Consider the following 22849-nt stretch of genomic DNA (forward strand, 5'->3'; position numbering starts at 1 on the left):
CTGTATCTTTGGGGTAACCAATTCTATTTATGTTCTATCAGTGAGCCAAAGATGGCTCTGGTGTATTGGCGGGCTGGTATCCCCCGTTAGCTCAAAAGCCTCCTGGTGCTAAACTCAAATTTTTATACACTGAGTTTTTTAAAACATAGCCTCAGTAAGGGAGTTTTAGTCATTTATGTTGTTCCTGATTTTCATATCCCGTGAAACTGTGCCCAACATCTGCTAATTGTAGGTAAGTTCAACCCTGTAGCTCTGTAAGACCCCAAGCTACTGCTGCCCTTCTGAGTGCTCTGAGACGCCCAGCCTGGCTGCGCAGGGACCTAATTTAGGCACATCAGCTTCCTTTCCAGTTCCCCTCTTCCCAGAGAGATGCCTGGCCGCCTTCTGCTTCTGGGTAGTAGCCATGGGAAGGTCTCCTGCTGTGATGGACTTCTCTTCATGCAAACCTTGTCAGAGTTGCCCACATGAAGCTTGTTGCATGCTACTGCCACCTCATGGTCACTTCTTTCTCCTTCAGCCTGAAACCCCTCAAACTCACTGTACATTCTGCCAATCTTTGAATATCTCTTTGAATTGGAAATATTTGATTCTGTTTGTTACTGCTGAAAGGTATTCATGGGAACAAAATAAAAACAAGGATTATTCAGAACTGAGCCAGTCACAATGAATCACTTGGCTATTTGTTCCTTTTTTGAAAATGTTCAGCCATGGTGTGAAATACACTCTCTAAAATCTCAATATTGTCTACCATCCATGGTGACCAACTTTACAGAGACACTTTAAAACCAGAAAACCACATAATTGTATAATACACAATATAATGTTATTTGCATATATATTATTTTAACATAAAATAGGTAAAATGGATGTTTCTGTGAATTATATATTATTGTGTAGTACTTGATCTAATGTATACATAATGGCAGCATAAATGCTAGTATTTAAATAAAACGGGTACAATGAGAGTAGTTGTGTCAATTACTAGTTACTAAAGATAAAACAATGATTATTAAAAACTTAATTTTATAATAGATTTATTTTTTAAATTAAATTAAATTTTTCTTTTTGGCCGCATCGCATGGCATGTGGGATCTTAGTTCCCTGATCAGGGATCAAACCTGTGCCCCCTGCAGTGGAAGCATGGAGTCCTAACCACTGGACTGTCAGGGAATTCCCTATAATAGGTTTAGATTTGTGAGAAAAAAAAAAAAAATTGTGAAGACAGTATTGAGAGTTTCCACATGCCTAAGACTCAGTTCGCCCTAATTGTGAATGTCATAACACTTGGTACCTTGTCACAATTAATATCCAAAATTGATACAGTATTATTAACTAAAGTCCACATGTTACTTAGATTTGCTTGGGTGGGTTTTAACTTTTTCTGTTCCAGGGCCCAGCCCAGCTGGCACATTGTATTTAGTCATCATGTCTCCTTAGGCTCCACTTGGCTGTGACAGTTTCTCAGACTTGGCATATTTTTCATAATCTGGAAAGTTTTGAGGAGTATTGTTCATGTATTTTGTATAACAGTCCTAGTTGGTATATATCTTATGATATTTCAGATGTTTAGACTGGGGTTATTTTCTGGGGCAAGGAGCGGTGAAGATCATGAGGCAAAATGTCATTCTTATCACTTCATCTCTAGGGTGTTTACTTTCGAGATGACTTGTTGATGATGCCTTTAATCACCTGGCTGAGGCAGTGTTGGTCTGGTTTCTCCTCTGTCCACAGTGTACCTTCTCTTTGATTAAATCACTATGTGCACATCGTAAGGAGTGGGAAGTTATGTTTCTTGTTTTTGAGGACTGAGTATCTATGTAATCGTGCAGATTTTTTCTCTATGGAAAATGTTTATTTCTCTCCATATGGACTCCTTGAAATTTCTTTTATGTTTTCTAGAATAGTGCAGTACTTCTTTATATGTTTTCTTGCTCAAATAGTTCCAGCTTTAGCCATTGGGTTCTCTTTCAGGTAGCTCCAGTGTCCTGCTTGTGCACCCTGTCTTTGTTTTTTGTTGTTTTGTTTGTTGGTTTTTGAGAACTACCTTACTTCTTGGCACTAAGGAAAATTGCTGTGCACTCACTTTGCATATCCTGCTTCAGTCTTAGTATCAGCCAGTTCTTCAAAGTGCCCTTGTTTCTCCTTTTGGAGAATGGTATTTAAAACCTAAATCAGGGAGTTCAGCGTGCTCATCACTACTAAGGTGTTCTTGATTCTTCGCCATCTCAGCAGACGGTGCAAAGAAGAGTGTGTCTATATACTAATCTGTGTATATACACATAACAGCCACTGTCTGTATGGAACAAGTTGAATGCATATGATGGCAAACATGAATTCATACAGATGACTCCACCTGTAACCTATTACGATATGGATGATCCTAGCCTTTTCCATATAAGAGGGTGTGGAGACAAGGGAACCCTCTTACACTGTTGGTGGGAATTTAAACTGATACAGCCACTGTGGAGAACAGTATGGAGGTTCCTTAAAAAACTACAAATAGAACTACCATATGACCCAGCAATCCCACTCCTGGGCATACACTCAGAGAAAACCATTATTCAAAAAAAATATTGCACCCCAATATTCATTGCAGCACTATTTACAATAGCCAGGACATGGAAGCAACCTAAATGTCCATCGACAGAGGAATGGATAAAGAAGATGTGGTACATATATACAATGGAATATTACTCAGCCATAAAAAGTAATGAAGTTGTGTCATTTGCAGAGACGTGGATGGACCTAGAGACTGTCATACGAAATGAAGTAAGTCAGAAAGAGAAAAACAAATATTGTATATTAACACATATGTGTGGAATCTAGAAAAACGGTATAGATGATCTTATTTGCAAAGCAGAAATAGAGACAGATGTAGAGAACAAACGTATGGATACCAAGGAGGAAATGGGGGGCCTGGGATGAATTGGGAGATTGGGATTCACATACATACACTACTATTTATAAAACAGATAACTCATTAGAACCTACAGTATAGCACAGGGAACTTTACTCAGTGGTCTGTGGTGACCTAAATGGGAAGGAAGTCCAGAAGAGAGGGGATACATGTATATGTATGGCTGATTTACTTTGCTGTGCAGCAGAAACTGACACAGCAGTGCAAAGCAACTATACTCCAATAAAAAAAATAAATAAAAGTTTAATTTGAAAAATGAACCAAATTACATTTGCAGTATAAAGCCGAAAAGTGGGGCTTGGTCAAGCCTTGCCCTGAGCTTTCAGTTCAAGGACACAGATATTTAGAATTTCCCAGGTATCTCGTCTTGTCCGTATCATTTCTTATATGCCCTGCATTCTTATGGAACCTGCAACTTTATGGGGAAAGAAACTTGAATATATATAATACAACAGTACACTCACTGAGAACACAGTGAAAAGATGCCTAGTTCCTCTGTTCTCCATTTCTTCATGCCTCAGTGTCTACAAAGAGTCTTGTCATTCAGGGCAGGTCTAAAATATAGTGTATTAATAGAAAATTTGAGGTAAATTTCACAGTAAAAATAAGTTTGACTCAGTAAGTCATGCATACAGTGAATGGTAGACCCACAAATAGTATTTCTTGGGCAGCTTTCAAGGGGCAAAAATCTTAGCTTTCAAAGGAGGTAACTTTGTATCTTCCCCCAATTCTAATTTAAAGACTTGATTTCACCGTACATTTACTTAGATCTTTCTAACTAGCTCCATGAGAGAAATTTGATGCACATTTTTTTTTCCAGTGAAAGAAAATTATCTTCACTGAGTCATGCATGTAGTGAATTCTATAACAGAGTTGTAGCACTAGGTTTTCTAAGTCTCCATTGACCTGAAAAAGCCTCACTTTTCAGCAGGGAAAATCTGTACCTTCTTTTCTGGTTAGAGGGAAAGTTTTGTTTCTACATTAGATAAATAGTTGTTTGTGATAAGCTGCTTGAAAATAATTGTATGGTTTTTCTGGAAAAGCTTTTTTTACTCAGAGTTTCATGCATACAGTGAATGCTAGGCCCAGAACACCAGTGTTTCCAAGATGGCTTTGAAGCTCAAAATCTTAGCTTTCAAACCAGGTAAGGATGTATCTTCCCCAGTTCTGCATTAAAGATTTGACTGAACCATATATTTATGTAGATGTTTCTTACAAGCTACTTACTTAGCTTTTAGAGAAATAATCCATGGCATTTTTGGAGTTATGACCCTCAAAAATTGTTTGTTTAAATTGAGGATTCCCTTTATCTTGAAAAAGTCACCCCAAATGTGTAAATTTCAATTTGAAAATCACATGAGTTCAAAGTCTCTGTCTCTTGTCGATTTTGTGGCATCTTTATAGTTTCTTGGGAACTCTGTAGAATGTTGCAGAGTTTTGTTTTTTGTTGTTGTTGTTGCTGAGTTTTTAAGGACAGGAGGCTTAGAAGTGAGGGTGAGAAGGGCAACTGGGATGGGAAAGAAAATAGGAGAACTTCAAATTATCTGTACTTTTTATTCATTCTTTAAAATTATTTTTGATATTTGTATGATGCACATAAATACATATGTATAATTTATAAATAAATAAACGTGTATTGGGGAGTGTGTTAAAAAATATTTTACTGAGGGGTGTACATATTCAATCGGGATACCACTACCTTAGGGAATCACTTCACTGCTGAATGACTTTATTAACTTGAGAATAATATATAATAACTTGAAAACAAAACAAATGAACACACAAACAAGACAGAAACAGACTGATAGATACAGAGAACAAACTGGTGGTTGCCAGAGGGGATGAGGGTTGGTGAGGGATGAAAAAAACAGGTGAACAGAATTATAGGTACAAACTTCCAGATATAAAATAAGTCACAGGGATGTAATGCACAGATAGGAAATGTAGTCAAAATATTGTAACAACTTTGTATGGTGATGATGTTAACTGGTCTTATTATGTTGATCATTTTATCTTTTTTTTCATCTTATCATTTTTTAAAATTAATTATTTATTTGGCTGCGTTGGGCCTTCGTTGCTGCACGCGGGCTTTCTCTAGTTGCGGCGAGCGGGCGCTACTCTTTGTTGCGGTGCGTGGACTTCTCATCGTGGTGGCTTCTCTTGTTGCAGAACACGGGCTCTAGGCACGTGGGCTCAGTAGTTGTGACTCGCAGGCTCTAGAGCACAGGCTCAGTAGTTGTGGCACATGGGCTTAGTTGCTCCACGGCATGTGGGATCTTCCCGGACCAGGGTTCGAACCTGTGTCCCCTGCACTGGCAGGTGGATTCTTAACCACTGCACCACCAGGGAAATCCTGATTGTTTAATAATGTATAAAAATATCAGTTCACTGTGGTACACCTGAACCTAATATAATATTGTATGTTAATTACAAATCAATAATAAAATAAAATAAAATATCCACCAGAATGTGAATATACTGTGATATACTCATGTCCTGGAGTCCACTAAAATTCACCAGAGTTTTATGTTTGTCCTAGTCGAGAAACATAATCTGCTAATCAAATAGCAAAACTTTTTCACAATCTGGATTTATCACTGTTGAAGGGAATATCATTTTTAACTGACACATTCCAAATTTTTTTTTTGTATTTGAAGATTATTTATTTATTTATTTACATCTTTATTGGAGTATAATTGCTTTGCAATGTTGTGTTCCTGCTGTACAACAAAGTGAATCAGCTATATGTATACATATATCCCCATATCCCCTCCCTCTTGAGCCTCCCTCCCACCCTCCCCAAAATTTTAAATCTAGCAGATTGATCATTCTGCCACTTTATCTTTCTCCTATAGTGAGAATGATTTTGATCACATCTCCTTACTCAATGCCCATCCTATGATCTCTTTACCTTCTCCAGGCTCCGGAATGAGTGATGTTGGCAACCCATACTTTTAGGGAAAATCTATGACTTACCCAAAGTACAGAATCTGCCTCTCTTCCCTTCACTCCATCTCCTTCTCCATTTGGCTTGTATATAGAAATCACAATATTAAGCCAGTACGTTTCAGATGGGCTTACTATACCTACAGGCATACTCATTTTATTGTTTCACTTTATTGAGCTTCACAGATATTGTGGTTTTTAGAAATTGAGGGGTTTGGGCAACCCTGCGTTGTTAGATGATGGTTAGCATTTTTTAGCAATAAAGTATTTTTAAATTAAGGTATGTACTATTTGAAAGATGTATTGCTACTGCACACAATAGATTACAGTATAGTGTAAACATAACTTTTATATGCACTGGGAAACTGAGAAGAATGTGTGACTGTGTTGCGATATTTGCTTTATTGCTGTGGTCTGGAACTGAACCTGCAATATCTCCAAGATGTGCCTGCACAAGGAAATCACGGACTCTTGTTTTTTTCATGATGAGATAAAAATAGACTATCTCATTCTTCCTGTCTTTGTCTAGTTAAAGCCTTTAAGATGCGCCAGTAACCTTCAGAACCAAGAAGTAATGATTGTCAAGCCCCTGTGACCCAGTAAATGTTGTGCATAACTTCCCTGGATAATCATTAGCTCTAGAGAATTCACAGACTAACTAACTTGTGTATGTGTTGATGGCATAAGTTGCCCCCGGATTGCTGCAATTATCTGTAGATAGAAGGAGGAACTTTCCCTGAAAAAGGATAGTCACCTCACTTGCATTCAATATTATTTCAACATCAGGTTCAAGTTGTGAAATATCAGAAGGAGTGGTCATTATATCACATGATAAAAAGTTTGGACTTTATCTGGACAGTAATGAACTCAGTCAACAATTTATTTCTAAATGATTACCTTGGTAACCGAGTGGTAAATGTATTAAAGGAGAATTTGAGAAATGCTTAGAAGAAGAATTCCTTCTTCTTGGAACCTGGTAACTTAGTGACTAAGTAAGGCAGATAGGGTTAAGGGCAAGGAGACACAGAAGTATGATGTCTAGGTGTTTGACTAAGTAAACTGGGAGAGGTGGTTGTAAGACTCTGAGAGGAATAAGTTTGGAGGCAGGAACACAGAATTCAGTTGTGGTCATGATAATTTATCTATGCTGTCTGTGAAATACTGAGGTTAGTGTATATTTAGTAATCAGCTGGATATTTAAGTTTGAACTCTGGGGGAAGTAAAGATTCTAATGTGGTTAGGAAATTATTGAGAGAGAGAGAGAGAGGGAATAAATGGAATGAGAGAAACTGTTGGGTGTGCATGAGTCCTTGGAGAACAACAATACTTTAATAAAGAGGAAGAGAATCCTATAATCAATATTGAGAAAGAAGACTGAGAAAAGGCAGGATGTGATAACAGAAAGGTAGAAGAGAGCAGTGAAAGGGCTGATTAACATTGCTGTTTAATTTTAGCTACCCTTAATTAAAACTTCAGTCCACCAAAAGAGCCAGTCTGTCTACAAAAGGAGAGAGAGAGGAGAGGAGTGAGCAGGGCAGGGGCATTTGCTCAGAAGAGCAGGTATATTTTCAGACTGTAAGATCCAGCTTTTTGATGGAGTCATGACTTTTTTCAGTCATTCTTCTCTACCCACCCATGGGCACCATTCTATCGTCCACGTCCCTCCAGGGCCCAGGTACTCTGAAAAGAAGAGGGTCCTGGGAGAAGAGAAACAGAGACCCCTGGGGCTGTGAGCTGGATATAGAGCCTGTCCCACAATGGGTTTGCGAGGTCCCCAGATGTCCCAGCAAGCCCCGCAGAAGGTATGAGAGAATGTGATATCTGAAATGTGTAATGCAGAAAGGGCCCTACTAGGGTCTATCAGAACTAGGCTGATAGGATCTCTGCCATATTTTGATGCTACTATCTCCCCACACAGCTACCAGGACAATTGAGTCAGGAGAAGATTATAGAGAACTCATACCACCTCTTAAATGCCCTAGTCCAGAAGTGACTTGTGTCACTTCCACCTGCAGTTCATTGTCCAAAAGTGGAATTTAATAGCCTCACCCTCACTATAGAAGAAGCTTGGACATGAGAGAGACGTGCACATGGAATCTTTAGAGAATTCTACTGTCTCTGAGGCACGAAGGGATAATAAACTCGCTCAGTGTCCCAGAGCTGGTAATGGATAAAGCTAGACTGAAACCCAGGCTGCCCGGCCCCAGAGCCTGTCTTCTTGAGCACAGTGCTGGTATTACAGTTCCACACGGGAGATCTACTGAGATCCAGAGGGCACCTTGTGCACTTTCCTCCTGTCCCCATTCTCTTCTCAAAAGTGACTGCCTCCTCTGCTTGAGTAACAGGGTGTTTTGTACTCCATAATCTTTAGCTCACTATGGCCAGTCAGCCCTGCCTTCTTACTTGCTCCTCTCCATAAAATAAGAGTCTGTCCTGAGCAAGGATTCACCATGAATGCATCGGCCAGAAAGAGCAAGACCCACCCCTCAGAAGCCCGGCTTGCCCCTCAGCCCTAGCAGGGGTGTTCTAGCTGTCTCCAGCAGTCTTTGCTGGTGGCTTTGAGCAGAGGTATCTTTCTCCCTGGTTCAATGGAGGTTGGGAGGGAAAAGGTGCTGGGAAAGTTGCACCAGGATACTAGACATCCCCCATCCCCTTACAACTCCCCAAAATGGCTCTAGAAGAAAACAAACAGTACAAGCCACTACTTGTGACGATCCGGACTTATCCAATGCAACATCAATGTCAACCCAGTGTCTACATGCCTGGGCCAGGCACGCTGCAGACTTTACATTGTGCGAACCTTTCAAAGATCCTGTGGGACAAATCTTATTAACAACCACCCACTCCTCCACTTTTCAGATGAGAAGACAAAAGTTAGAAGAGGTAAATGGCTTGCCATGGGCCATCTTATAAGTGTCTGTGCCAGCACTTAAGCTCAAGACTTTGGGATTCCAAAGACCCTGCATCTTGCCAGTACACCACACTGTTTCTCTTAGAATCCCACGTTAGTACAAACAGCCAACATTGATTACGCCAAGCACTGTGTTATGTACGTTTCATGAATTATTTCATCTAATACTAACAGTGACAACAACAAAGAGCAACCGTAGGAAATAGGTGTCACTATTAGCACTCCCATCTCACAGATAAGGACACTGAAGTGTAGAAAAAGGAGGTCCACGAAAGTCAAAGAGAGCGTAAGCGGCAGACCTAACGCTTAAACCCAAATCTCTCTGCCTGGGATCACAGGCTTTAACTACTAGGCAACGCTGCCACCTGGCTGTCATTGAAACGAGAACATTGGAGACCTGGGACTGGGAGAGGGGAGCAGGTTAGCTACAGAGAACTTGCGAAAGTGCTCCATTTGGCTGTATCCGTTCATTCACACTGCAAGGCCTCCCTACCATAACTGGAGATTACGTTATATAGTTTTTCTAAGCGATTTTCTCTCCATGAGGGCTTGTGATTGCTTTCTGACCTGTTATACGTGAGCATCTCCTCCCCCTTCTGAATCATTCAATTCCTGCCAAGTTCTCCACCCCAGCTGTGGCCAGGAACCAGGTGCTGTTGTGTGCACAGAGAGAACTGAACTTCTGATCAGAGAGAACTGAACCCGCAAAGTCCCCATCCAAGACCTAACCCCAGTGTTTCCTAGACAGTACCAGGTAAGATGGAGGTGAATGACAGCTTCTTTGGGTGGGTGGGTGTTTATATGTGTGTGTTTATCTGCCACAGGGCAGTAAAGTATATACTGAACTTAAAATCTGAAGACCCAATTTCAAATTCTGGCAGTGCCACTTACAGACCTCGAGCATGTCTTGTAACTTCTCTGACACGTCTTTTCCTTTACTGCAAAATGAGGATGGTGATATCGAGAGAGAGAGGGCTCAATGGGAATATACATGTGATATGCCTAGCACTGTGGCCGGCACATGGGTGACTGATTTAATGTTAGACAGCTCTGAATGTGGTGGGCTGTGGGAGGAGGGTACCGAGAGGGGCAAAAAAGACCCAGAAGTTAGACACTGGAAAGAAAACTCCATTATGCAGGAGTTTGTTCACAGTATATAAGGTGAATGCCTTTTATTAAAAAATATCTTTTTAGGGCTTCCCTGGTGGCGCAGTGGTTCAGAGTCCGCCTGCCGATGCAGGGGACACAGGTTCATGCCCCGGTCCGGGAAGATCCCACATGCCGCGGAGCGGCTGGGACCATGAGCCATGGCCGCTGAGCCTGCGTGTCCGGAGCCTGTGCTCCGCAACGGGAGAGGCCACAGCAGTGAGAGGCCCGCGTACCGCAAAAAAAAAAAAAAAAGAAAAAGAAAAAGAAAAAAAATATATCTTTTTAATATTTAGCATGGAAGGGGCTGGCCTCAGAATTTGCTGGGAGTTAGAAGGCACCTCAACATTTATTGAGCCCTTATTCTGTATCAGACTCAGTGCTGGCAAAGTGATTTATATTGACTATCTTGCTAATCCTTGTGGAAGCCAGATAGTGGGTGTTACTACGATGCCCTCAAGTTTGGAGGCATGAATGGTGGTCAAGATCACTCAGCTGGTACCCAGTGGAGCCCAACCTGGCTCTGTAGCTCTAGGATCCCCTATAACACGCTAAGGATGGTGCCTCATAAAATAAACAGCTTTTCAGTCCAAATGCTTGTGAAATCAAAGCTCTGTTGCAAGAACTCGTCAAGGCACTGTGTACCAGTCATATGGGATTAGGGTCCATATAATGACCTCGTTTTAACTTCATTACCTCTTTAAAGATTCTATGTCCAAATACAGTCACATTCTGAGGTATTGAGGGTTAGGACTTCAACATATGAATTTTGAGGGGACACAACTCAGCCCATAATAAAGGATTAATTAATTTCCACATTATTTCTCTTGGTGTTGTTTTGGTCTTTAGCCACTTATTAAGGGGTTGTTTGCACTGTCCTTGAGTATTTTAAGGAGGATCCTGCAGTGATGTAAACACCTGTGTATAAAAATAGCAACTGAGTCTGGCTTCTTGCTCTCAATGAGCTCATGCCTGTGGAGAGAGGTATGTGTTGGAAAAAATAGCAGGAAAAGCAGGTTTTAGAACTAGCTCTGCTACTAAACTTGCCTTGAAACCTTGGGGAAATTTCTGTCCCTCTTGGGATGTTGGCCTAGAATGGGGGTTTTAAGCTCAAATGTCGACAAGAGCTGGATAGGTACAGTAAGTGCAGAAGCAAGTAGCTGTAACAACATAGGGAGTAGTGGAAACCCTGTTGAATTGGACAACATTCCATTTAATTTTCAGCTCCAACCAGTTGGTGCCAGGTTGAAATAAAGGCCCAGTGTTGCCAGGCCTTCTGAGTTTTCAAGAGAAATCTTCAATTCACATTTTAAATGAAATCTCCCAAATTGTAAATATTGGCAATTCAAATTTTTTCCTCCAAAGGATGAGGGTCAAACGTCTGAGCCAGCTGATTATCTTAGGGTCTTTCTTCCCTTAAGTGCTCTGAACAAAAGACAGTACTGTTTATTGAGAGGCACTAAAAAGGAAGGGGACATACTTCAGTTCATGTGGTCTAAGGATCCACACAGACAAGGAAACTCTAAGGGATGAAGCTTTCCCATTATCTGTCCTCTTTTCTGCAGACAGTAGCAGGGCTCCGAGGGCAGCATCAGAATTAATTGGGGTTTGGTTATTGCGAGTCTAAACAGGTTGAAAATAAATTGAGTCAAGTTTTATTGATCTCTTTTATGGGTCTATTGTCAAACAGTATTATCTTATTGCTGAAACAGGGAGGAGGCTTAATTGTTTGCGGTGATGAAGTGCTTGAACCTCAGAGCTATCTGTGAAGTGGCTTTCTTCTCATAGAACAGAAGTTCTAGCTTAAGCCAATTTTCACAATCAAACTTCAAGAAGCATCCTAATAAATGAGCGTTCTGCTCCCATGTTAGAAGCATTTGTTGGGATCTGGACTGGCAAAGAAACTTTATTTCATAGGTCAAGTGATGGATTGGTAATAGCTACCTGGATGCTGTCCTGGGGAAAACCCTGAGGCCAGATCCCAGTCCAGTAAGGAAGGTGCTGTGATATTAGGCTCCTCTGAGTGTGGTGGTGCATATTTGTCAATATTCTTAGAGTCTCAAGTGACAGAAACCCAATCTCAGGCAGGAAAGACTATTGGCTCATAGAATTCAGGACAGGATATTACCAAGACAGGGGTAGAGATGCAGACGGGCCTCAGGAACAATAGTTCTGAACCAGAGACTTGCATGCCTCTGAGATACTCTCTGCCCCTTATTTCCATGTCTCTGAAATCTTCCATGTTTTCTTCACTCATGCAGAGCAGTTACCTCCACATGACAGGAATTATAGCCACCGACAGTTTCCAAAGTGTGCATTTCATGGCTTCCACCTTATCCACCCTTTGGTAACAAGCACACACACAGATTTTGGAGAGGGATTATGATCAGCCCAGTTTGGATTAAAAAATCGTGGGAAATGACTGCTCAGCTCTGGACCAGTCAACTTTGAACAGGGGGTGGAATCATCTAAAAATATGTCAGTTTCCATGAGAACCATACATTTGGGCTCGGTGGGAAGAGAGGTCTCCAGAGCAAGGATAACATGAGGTACAGGACTTTCAAAATGATGAGTTTCTACCAAAAAGGGGACGACCACATGGCTGCCATCCCAGGGGGTACAAAAAGAGAAGGAGACCCTCAGAAATATGTGCCAACCTTATCTGGTAGCTATAGCCCCTCCCCATCATTTTTGGCCTCATCTGGGAAGAGAAATCCCCACCTAAATCAGTAAGTTTTGCCTTCCAAATTCAAGTGAGCTGAAACAAAGTTATCACTCTAGCAGTTAACCAGGAATGTGCCTTCATTTTGTGGAATAAGTTCCTGCTCTAATGACTGACGTATTAGCCGTCTCTTCTCAAGGCAGGTGGTGGCCTGAAATTCTGTGCCTGCTTCCTGAGGACTGCTCCACCATGCGATGGCTGATGAAGTTCCGGGTCCTCTGGGACATCCACAGATCCCGCTGTGGCTTCTACCCTGCCCCTCTGTACCTGCGCTGCCAGTCTTTGTCGGGAGCTGGAGCCCCAAGATGGAATGACTACGATACACCTGAGGAATTTAACTTTGCAAGTGATGTACTGGACTACTGGACTCAAATGGAGAAGGTAAGGAGGCACCCATGCTGGGGGGTGAGAACAGGATTAACCTCTTGCTCCTAGTAGGTTGAGGGGCACAGAACTAAGAAAGGCTTCTGGCTAAGCTTACAAGTATCATGAAAAGCTTATGTTTTGGGCTTCAATTCTCAGCCTTGACTCCCTCAATTTTCTGAGCCCCAGTGGTTTTATCCGTAAAATGGGGATAATCTCATTTAAGAAACAAGACAGCAGGTGAAAGTATCTGGTACACAGTCAGGTAACTGTGACCAAGTGTCAAGTTCTAATCACAGGTCAGCAAGTTGATGTTGGTCTGGATTCTCACCTTCAGCTACTGGAACTGTGAGTCTTACTAGAATTCCTCTCATCACACTTGGGCTTGACTTCAGCCTACACCGAGAGGGACGGTACAGGCAACCTGACTGTGCACATGAACATCTGACCATGTAACAAAATCATGTCATCTATCTTCCTATGAGGATGGCAAGTACATCTGGAGTCTTCCCTATCAACTACCTACTTGAGCGTGTGGCTTTAGGGTGTGTCCAGAGAATCCTGTCCCTGTGATCTCTGCAGAAAAATGCACGTTCTTGGTTTCTCTTTTACCAAGAGACAGACCAAGAGGGGAGCAGTGGTGACACTAGGAGTTGGGGTAGACAGTGGGTGGTGTTCCAGCTACTAAGTCCCAGCTGGTAATGTCCACATTGTGAAAACCCACTGAACACTGTCTTTGTACAGAAGAAAGAATTCACCTAAGATGGAGCCAGAGAGTTGATGTATTTTTAATTTCCCATGAACATACATTCATATGTTAGTATTCAAAGCTGACATGCCTTTCATAGGGACTTTTTTCCTACCTCCATCTTTTTCCTTTTTCTGAATTTCCATAATAACTCCAGGGAAAATAGAGCCCTCAGTTATGGAGAGCCCTTTTTCATGTGCCATGTCAAGCACTTTGCACTTATTATTCTGATTAGATGGACACTTTAATTATCCCCATTTTCCAGCTGAGGAAACTGAGGTTCCAAGGGGTCAAATACCTGCAGAATTCACATACCTAATAAGTGAAGGAGCAGGATTTGGGTCCAGGCTGTCTGATTCTATAATCCACTGTTTAACCTGGTCTCACAACCTGATGATGTCCAAACATCTCTGCCTTCAGACTACAAACTGACTTTCATCACTGCCCAGACCAAAACTCAGGTTAGACCTTTTGAATCATGAGAAATGGCTGGAGAGGCCATCATTTTTTTTCTGTTATTTGTCTTCATAAAGTCCTTATTAGTTCACACATCAACCCCTGGAGATTATCACCATGTAAATATTTGCCCAGGGAATGCCGCGTCTTTGTTGGGTCATTGTCAATTCCTCCATATCTCCAAACTTCTCCTACCCCCAGCATCTCCACCCCATTTACATTCATTCTCACAACAGTTCTGATCTGTCTGTTTCTACTTTTCCAATTGCCTTGATCATGACCAGTGTCTCTCTAGTGACGTATGGTGTCTGACACCTAGCAATCCCTCAGTACACCTTTGTGGAATCCATTAATTTTGAAACTTGCCGTATGAGCACTGTATGCATTGATGTTGCTCCCGTGGAAGACCTTCTAGAGGGCACGCCACCGTAGTCCAGCCTGGCTTTCTGGGCCTCCCCTTACAACTTAACAAGCATCATTCAGAAATGGATCTGTAGCCTAATCAACAACACAACCCAAACCATAACAAATAGAATTGATTTTGACTCAATTTTCCACACATTTTACTTACTAAAAATGTTAAGTTAGAAATCCAACATTTTAATGTAACTTTTTTTAGCATAAGCCAGGCAACATACGTCCAGGGGTGGAATGTAGTCACTCATTCAGGCCACCAATTTACAACCCGTGACTATCCTTGGGAATTAAACTCTATATTACTCTAGGCTCCAAGGATACTACACTCCAACTGATTCATGGAGCAGCCTCCCAAATCTATTCATGAGAGGTCACGTTCATGTCCAAAATCATTCATTCTGTCTCTTTGATACTGCATTCATTCATTCAGTTAGGATTTAATGTGCCAAACACTATTCTAGATAAGATAGGGATAGAAAAGTAAGCAACGTACAACGCTCCATCTTTCCTCTTTTGATAGTGTGATCCACTTCATGTCTCAGGAGAGAGGAGTACAGCATCTGTGACATTGACTTCTGTTTGTTTGGGCAAAAATCATGACAGGAGCAAATTCTTCTTACCACCGTCTGATGTGATTTAGTAATAAATATTGCTCAATAAGTGTAGTGTCTGATATGTGTATTGTCACACCAGCTTTTTGTTTTTACTTCCATTTATATGGAATACTTTTTTCCATCCCCCGACTTTTTCAGTCTGTGTGTGACTTTAGATCTGAAGTGAGCCTCTTGTAGGCAGGATATAATGGGTCTTGTTTTTTTTTCATCCATTTAGCTACTCTATGTCTTTTGATTGGAATACCAATCCATTTATATTTAAAGTAATTATTGATAAGTATGTAGTTATTGCCATTTTGTTGTTTTCTGATTGTTTTTGTAGTTCCTTTTTTGTTCCTTTCTTCTTTTTTTCCTCTCTTCCCTTGTGATTTGATGACCATGTTTAGTATTATGCTTGAATTTCTTCCACTTTTCTGTGTGTGTACCTATTATAGGTTTTTGGTTTGTGGTTATCATGACATATATATATATATATATATATATATATATATATAAAATTTTTTTTTAAGTTGATGATCTCTTAAGGTCAAATGCATTCTAACCACCGTACATTTTTACTGTTCCTCCCCATGTTTGTTGTTTTTGATGACATATTTTACATATTTTTCTTTTGCATATCCATTAACTACTTATCGTGGGTATAGATGATTTTATTACTTTTGCTTTTTAACATTCCTACATAAGTGGTTCCTTATCTTGGAGAAGTGGCCTAATGTAGGAGATGTCCTATGGACCCAGCAGCACGCTCCTCTCTGGTCACCAGAGTTATATGCTCTAGGGTTGAATGCTCTATGGTTCCCCCCTCTATGGGCTATGTGGACCCTTCTGTTGTGGCATGGCCAACTACCGTGGGTGCACTGGTAGTCAAGGCTGGCCCCCAGACTGGTTGGCTGAAATTTTCTGTCTCATGTAGTGGTTGCCAGCCTGTAGCCAGGGATGGTCCCTGATGTGGCTGGCCATGTGGCCTGGGATGTTCCAGGTCTGATCTTGGCTCACTGATGGGTGAAGCTGGATCCTGGGATAGCTGGCCATGGGGAGTGGGGCACCTGGAGCTGGTGTTGGCCCACCAGTGATTGGGGTCATCTTTAGATTTAATTTAACCCTGAAATTCCTTATTATTCCTTCTTTAGATTCTAGAGTTGTTGTTTATTTATTTATATATTCAATACATATTTAACAAACATTTACTATGTACCAGATACTCTTCTAAGTGCTTTGATAAAGAATTTAAAAGTTATCACTCATTTTTTGTTGTTGTTTTATTGAAATATAATTGAAATATAATTATCACTGTTTTCCTAAAAAAAACAAAACCCAGCAGTTTTTCAGGTCAAACCCTTAACATACTAGCATTCATATTGAAATATTTAGACATAAAATTTGGGGTTTTCATTGCAGAAAAGCTTTTGGTAATGGATTTAACTTTTTTTTTTAATAGATAGGAGGTTTTAAGATTTCTATTCATCAACTTTGGAAAGTTAAAGTTTTTTAGCAATTTGTTTATTTCATTCAAAATGTCATAAAGTTATTTTTTGACATAAAGGTATTAATATTTTCATTATTTCTCTTTTAATGTCTGTAAGATTTATAACAATGTATACTTTTTTATTCTTGATATTTTTAATATGTTTATTCTCTTTTTTTTCTTGATAAGTCTTCCTAAGAGTTAACCAATTTTATAAATCTTTTCAAAACCAGTTTTGGTTTTACTATTCTCTCTTGTGTATTTGCTCTCCATTCCATTGATGCCTACTGTTATCTTTATTATTTCTTTCCTTGTACATTCCTTTGACTTAATTTGCTATTATTTTTTCAACTTCTTGAGATGGAAGGTTATGTCCTTACTTTTAAGCCTTCCTTCTTTTCCAATATCTGTATTAAAAGGATAAATTTCCCACTAAGCACTCCTCTTAGGTACATTATACAAATTTTGATTTGTCATATTTTATTATCATTAAGTTCAAAATATTTTTTACTTGCCTTTTGATTCTTCTCTGGCCCATAGATTACATAGAAATGTATCGGTTAGTTTCCTGATAGTTGAGGTGGGTTTCTCATTGTCTTCTTGTTAATGATTTCTAGCTTAATTCTATTGTGGTCAAAAAGGATACTCTGAGTTTTGAAATTTCTGGAGGTTAGTAAACATTCCAAATGCAATGGAAGAGAATGTGAGTTATATCATTGTTGGGGAAAGTGTTTTATCTATGTCAATTAGGATTTAAATTCTATGAAATCTATCATATTCTATCATTAATTTACAGAAATTATAGAAATTCTACTTGTATTTCATTTTAATTAAAAATGAAGCAAGCCCTTTCTATAGGCAATAAATTCTTATGTGTTTTAACATTCAAAAAGCATCATCTCATTCATCAATCACATGATTAATTGATCTACTTTCCCATTTTCCTTCTTTGAAGTATATTTTAGTTAGAGATTAACAAGGAGTAGCTATGTAGGTTTTTGTTTATTTAAATCAACTGTTTTGATCTATAATTTACCTAGAATACAATTCACACATTTTATGTGAAAGTTTAATAAGTTTTAGAACATTTCTACCACCTCAAAAATTTCCTTTTGTCCTTTCCTAGTCAATACCCCCCCATCCCCACCCTGAGCCCCAGGTAGGCACTAATTTGCTGTCACTAGCCATTATATTTCTCTTTCCTAGGGTTTCATAGAAATGGAATAATATAAGATGCACTCTTTTGTGTCTGGTTTCTTTTTTTTTTTTTGGTTTCTTTTACTCAGCATGTTTTTGAGATTCATTCATACTGTCTTGTGTATTACTTCTTCATTCCTTTTTATTGCTGACTTAGTGTTTTATTTTTTAGATCTATTTCTCAATTTCCATTGGCTTCAAACTTCACTGCATAAAACTGTAAATCTCATATCCAGTTTAAAGGTTGTGTTTTATGTTCTTGAAAACGTGCTAATCTTAATATCACATTATCAGATTAATTCTGAGCCCCCCAAACCGTAAGTCCTTAAGCAATATCTTCTTCAAATTGCAAGAGTTAAGAGTCTAAACTTTTATCTGAATTAAAACAATTGTTTTTACCTTGATACGCCAAACTTTCTATCATTTTGTAAACTCATACAGAAATTATATAATCTGTTCCCCTTATATAGACAGTGCACAACTAGTCATTTATAGTTGCTAACATTCCTTAATCTGTTGGAGAATATTTCTTTTCATAGCACTGATTTTTCCATAGATATGAATATATGTATATACATGTATCTGTGTGTGTGTGTTTGTATGTATATATGTATATAAGTCTTATCTCAGGTGAGACACACTCTTTTGTTCCAATCATATGAGGCAAAGATGGTAGGATCATGTTTGCATATATGTGGGAAATAATTTCTGGAAGATTATACACCAAACAGTTATCAGTGTTGACCTTCAGGAAGTGACAATGTGTTGAGAAATTTGAAGAAATTTTTCTGTTAGTAAGATTGTGCCTTGCGTGAACTTTTACTCTGAACATGCTTTGTTTGGGGAATTAAAAAAACTTTAAAAAATCGTTTTACTTGGGGAAAATAGAAGACTTTATTTAAACAAGAAAATGAAAATTGTCCATAAACATTTAAAACTGTTTACATACATGTGTATATATATGTCTTGTTCACCATTGTATCCTTTTGGTCTAAGAACAGTACCTAAGAAATAATGAGAACTTAGCAAATATATATTGAATGAATGAATGGATGCTATTATATAAGTTTGGATTTAATGTAAATGTGGTTTTCCTTTTCTAAATTGATGTTGTATTATAAGATTTTTATTGCAAAAATATTCTGAAAGTTTTTTTGATTGGTTTTATCATATTCCATCACATGGAAGTAACAATTCTGTCAACAGCATATAGTTGAATTCTGAGTTTTTTATCCATTTTGCCAATCTAGTTCTTTTGATTGGGGAATTTCATTCACTTACATTTAAAGTAATTACTGATAAGGATGACTGACTGTTGCCATATTGTTAATTGATTCCTTGATGTCACAGCTTTTGTGTCCCTCAGTTCATCCCTTACTGCCTTCCTCTGTATTTAGTTGATTTTTTGTAGTGATATGTTTTGATTTTCTTTTCGTTTCCTTTTGGGAATATTCTGTAGATAATTTCTTTGTGATTACCGTGGGGATTACATATAACATTCCAAATTATAACACTTCATTTTAAACTAATAACAACATAACTTCATTCACATACAAAACCCTACTGTTTTCCAGTTCCCTTGCACCTTCCTATATTATGTTATTGATTTCACAAACTATATCTTTACATATTGTCTACCCATTAACATAGATTTATAATTATTTTTTATGCTTTTGTGGTTTCCATACAGTGAAAGAATAAAAAGTGAAGTTATGAACCAAAATTATAACAATACTGTTTTTATATTTGTCTTTGTATCTATCTTTATTAAAGAACTTTATACTTTTATATTTAAGTTACTCTCTAATGTCCTTTCATTTCAACTTAACTCCTTTTAGCATTTCTTGTAGGGAAGGTCTAAGGATAAAGAACTCCCTCAGTGTTGTTTTTTTTTAAATCTGAGAATGTCCTAATTTCTCCCTCATTTTTGGAAAACTATTTAATTTGTATTGGAGTATAGCTGATTAACAATGCTGTGATAGTTCATGTGCAAAGTGAAGCAACTCAGCCATACATATTCTCCCTCATTTTTGACGGACAATTTTGCTAGATATAGAATTTTTGGTTGACAGTTTTTTTTTCTTTATCACTTTAAATATATAATCTCACTGCCTTCTGGTCTTCAGTCCACTGGTAATCTTATTAAGAATTTCACCTGATGAGTCACTTTTCTCTTGCTGCTTTTAAGATGCTCTCTTTGTCTTTGTCATCTGTAGTTTGATTGTAATGTCTCTCTGTGGGTGTCTGGGTTTTCCTACTTGGAGTTCACTGAGCCTCTTGTATTTGTCCCTCCATGCCTTTCCTCAAATTTGAGAAGTTTTTAGCCATTATTACTTCAGATAAGTTCTATGCTCCATTTTCTCTCTTTTTTCTCCTTCTGAGAGTCCCATAATGTGTATATTGGTCTATTTGATTGTGCCCCATAAGTTTCTTAGGCTCTGTTCATTTTTCTTCTTGTATTTTTCTTTTTGTTCTTCTGACTCATTAATTTTAGATGACTTGTCTTCAAGTGTACTGATTCTTTCCTCTGCCTACTCTGTCTGCTGTTGAGTCCCTTTGTGAAGTTTTCAATTCAGTTATTATATTTCTCAGCTCCAAAATTTCTGTTTGGTTCTTTTTATAATTTATATCTGTTTGTTGATATTCTCATTTTGTGCATATATTATTTTCCTGATTTGCTTTAGTTTTTTGTGTTTTCCTTTAGCGCTTTCAGTGTATTTAAGGCAGTCATTTAAAAACCTTTGTCTAGGAACTGCAGCCTGTGTGTCTCTTTAAGGTCAGTTTCTGGAGATTCATGTCATTACTTTGAATAGGCTGCTTCTCTTTTTCTTTGTAGACCTTGTGATCTGTTTTTAAAAATTGGATATTAAAAAAAAATAGCTTCCTCTCTCAGTCTTTGCAGCCTGGCTCCATGCAGGGAAAGACCTTCAATAATCTGCTCAGTACGACAACTTAAGGTCTTCTCTGGCATGTGTCTTTCCTGGTCCTGTCCATGTGTGTGTGTTTTTTTTTTTTTTTCTAGTTTTGGCTGCTCTTTAACATTTTAACTTTCTTAAAAGTCTGTTTCTTCTGGGGGACTTAAATGTTCTATTCTTTCTTTGTCTGTAGTCTCTAATCCCTAGGTAACCACAGGTCTACAGTTTCCACACACTGTGACATCTGCCACTGTTTTTAGATACCTCCAATATGCCATCATACCCGTCTGAGCTCCAAGTCAGTCAAGACAGAAACCAGTGCCTAAGGCCGCCTCCAGACAAGCTAGAACGTTGCACACAAGTTTCAATCTTTTTCATCTATCCCAGGGGAGGGGCTGGGAATTGGGTGGCTTCCTCTGACTACGCTGCACCGCATCAGAGAGCGGGTGGTGCAAGAATAAGCAAAAACACCACAAAATTTCTTACCATTTTGGTTATGACTTTTTATTGTTTGGGCATTTGTTGGTTGCTATGGATTTGTGACTCTTTTCTAAATTCCTACAAAGCCATCTTAGTCTATTGTTGTTTACTTGATGTTTTTGTGAGGGAAAAAGGCCCTGGAGCTTCCAAGACTGACTTCTTGCACCTCTAGAGGTACCTTAATTTAAAAAATAATTTCCTCAAATATTCAGGAATTAAATTATCCTCTTTTATTTTGTTGTAATAATAATAACAACAGTAATTTTATTGAGCACCTACTATATGCCAGACACTGTTATACACACTTGACCTTTTAAAATAATTCATTTGAACTTTACTACATTCTAGGTAGTATTATTATACCCTTTTCATAGGTGAGAAAACTGAGGCACAGAGGGTAACCTACTGTCCATGTGGAACTAAGACAGACACATGGGGAATAAAATTGTAAGTCTTCAATAAGTAACATGAAGGCTCTTCATGGTTTTATGTGACTTAAGACGAGGGGGTTACAGTAGACCCGAAGAAGTTGGCTGGATCACACCTCCCCCCAACTTCTCTTGGCGCTATAAATGCTTTAAAATGGGATCTCAGAACTTGAGCTACACTCACAGTGGAATGTGACTGTGGTAGTGGATTGGCCAAATTAGTACCCCTTTCCTTTGAATCAGGAAATAACATGTAGCATATGATCCTAACCAGGAGGGCAAGAGAGGTCCAAACCCAGCCCTGTGGTGGGTGAATAATCAAGGGGATGAAGTGAAGTGGAGTTTCAGAGAGATGACAGACTTAACCCGTCGTGCAGCCAACGTCTTCACACAGACCTGTGGCCTCCAGGAGGGAGACCATCTAGCCTTGATTCTGCCTCGAGTGCCTGAGTGGTGGCTGGTGATCGTGGCCTGCATCCGAACAGGTCAGTGACCCAAGCAGACCTTTGGGCTCACCTAGAGCCAGTTTGTCCTGAAATATTAGGTGCTTTCTCTTCCCCCCAATTTTTCTTCTTCACAGTCTTTCTTTTTCTCAGACTCACTCAAATATTATTTTACTCCTTCTCATCCACTCTCTCCCTTATACTTACACCCTCTCAAACACAATGTCATAATTCTCTCTCTCTGTCACACACACACGCACACACACGCACACACATTTTCTCTTACACGGTCTCAGACATTCTTGCTTCTTTATAAGATTCATCAATTGTTAACGTTTTGCCATATTCGAGCCCTCTCTCCCAGTGAGTCATTTCAGAATCAGTTGCAGACACTGTGACACCCATAAACACCAGGTAAACACTGCAGCATGCATCTGCTAAGATCCAAGACATTTCCTTCACATAACCACAGTAGAGTTATCACACAAGAAGTTTAACACTGATGCAATAGAGTTACCTGATATACATCCATCGTCAAAATTCCTCGATTGTCCCAATAATGTCCTTTATAGCATTTATTTCGTTTAAATCAAAAATCCAGTGCATTGCATTTAGTTGTTATATCACCCCCGTCTCCTTTAATCTAGAATATTTCTCTACGTTCTACACTGTCTACATGAC

The 22849-nt window shown here is 39.0% G+C and overlaps 1 protein-coding gene across 1 annotated transcript in view; it reads left to right on the top strand.

The window, feature by feature from the left end:
• Positions 1-4279: 4279 nt before the first annotated feature.
• LOC111171037 (acyl-coenzyme A synthetase ACSM1, mitochondrial) overlaps positions 4280-22849 on the top strand; it is a 43684-nt gene continuing 25114 nt past the window's right edge. Inside the window, exons 1-3 of the mRNA XM_089896042.1 lie at positions 4280-9528; positions 12782-13023; positions 22000-22210. Of these exons, the coding sequence (XP_089752168.1) occupies positions 12832-13023; positions 22000-22210 (403 nt within the window). The 5' untranslated portion in view covers positions 4280-9528; positions 12782-12831. The remainder of the gene's footprint in view (positions 9529-12781; positions 13024-21999; positions 22211-22849) is intronic.

Source organism: Delphinapterus leucas, chromosome 15 (genome assembly GCF_059928025.1).
Source record: "Delphinapterus leucas isolate spDelLeu-1000000601 "Yukka" chromosome 15, BTC_Dleu_Yukka2, whole genome shotgun sequence".
NCBI lineage: Eukaryota > Metazoa > Chordata > Mammalia > Artiodactyla > Monodontidae > Delphinapterus > Delphinapterus leucas.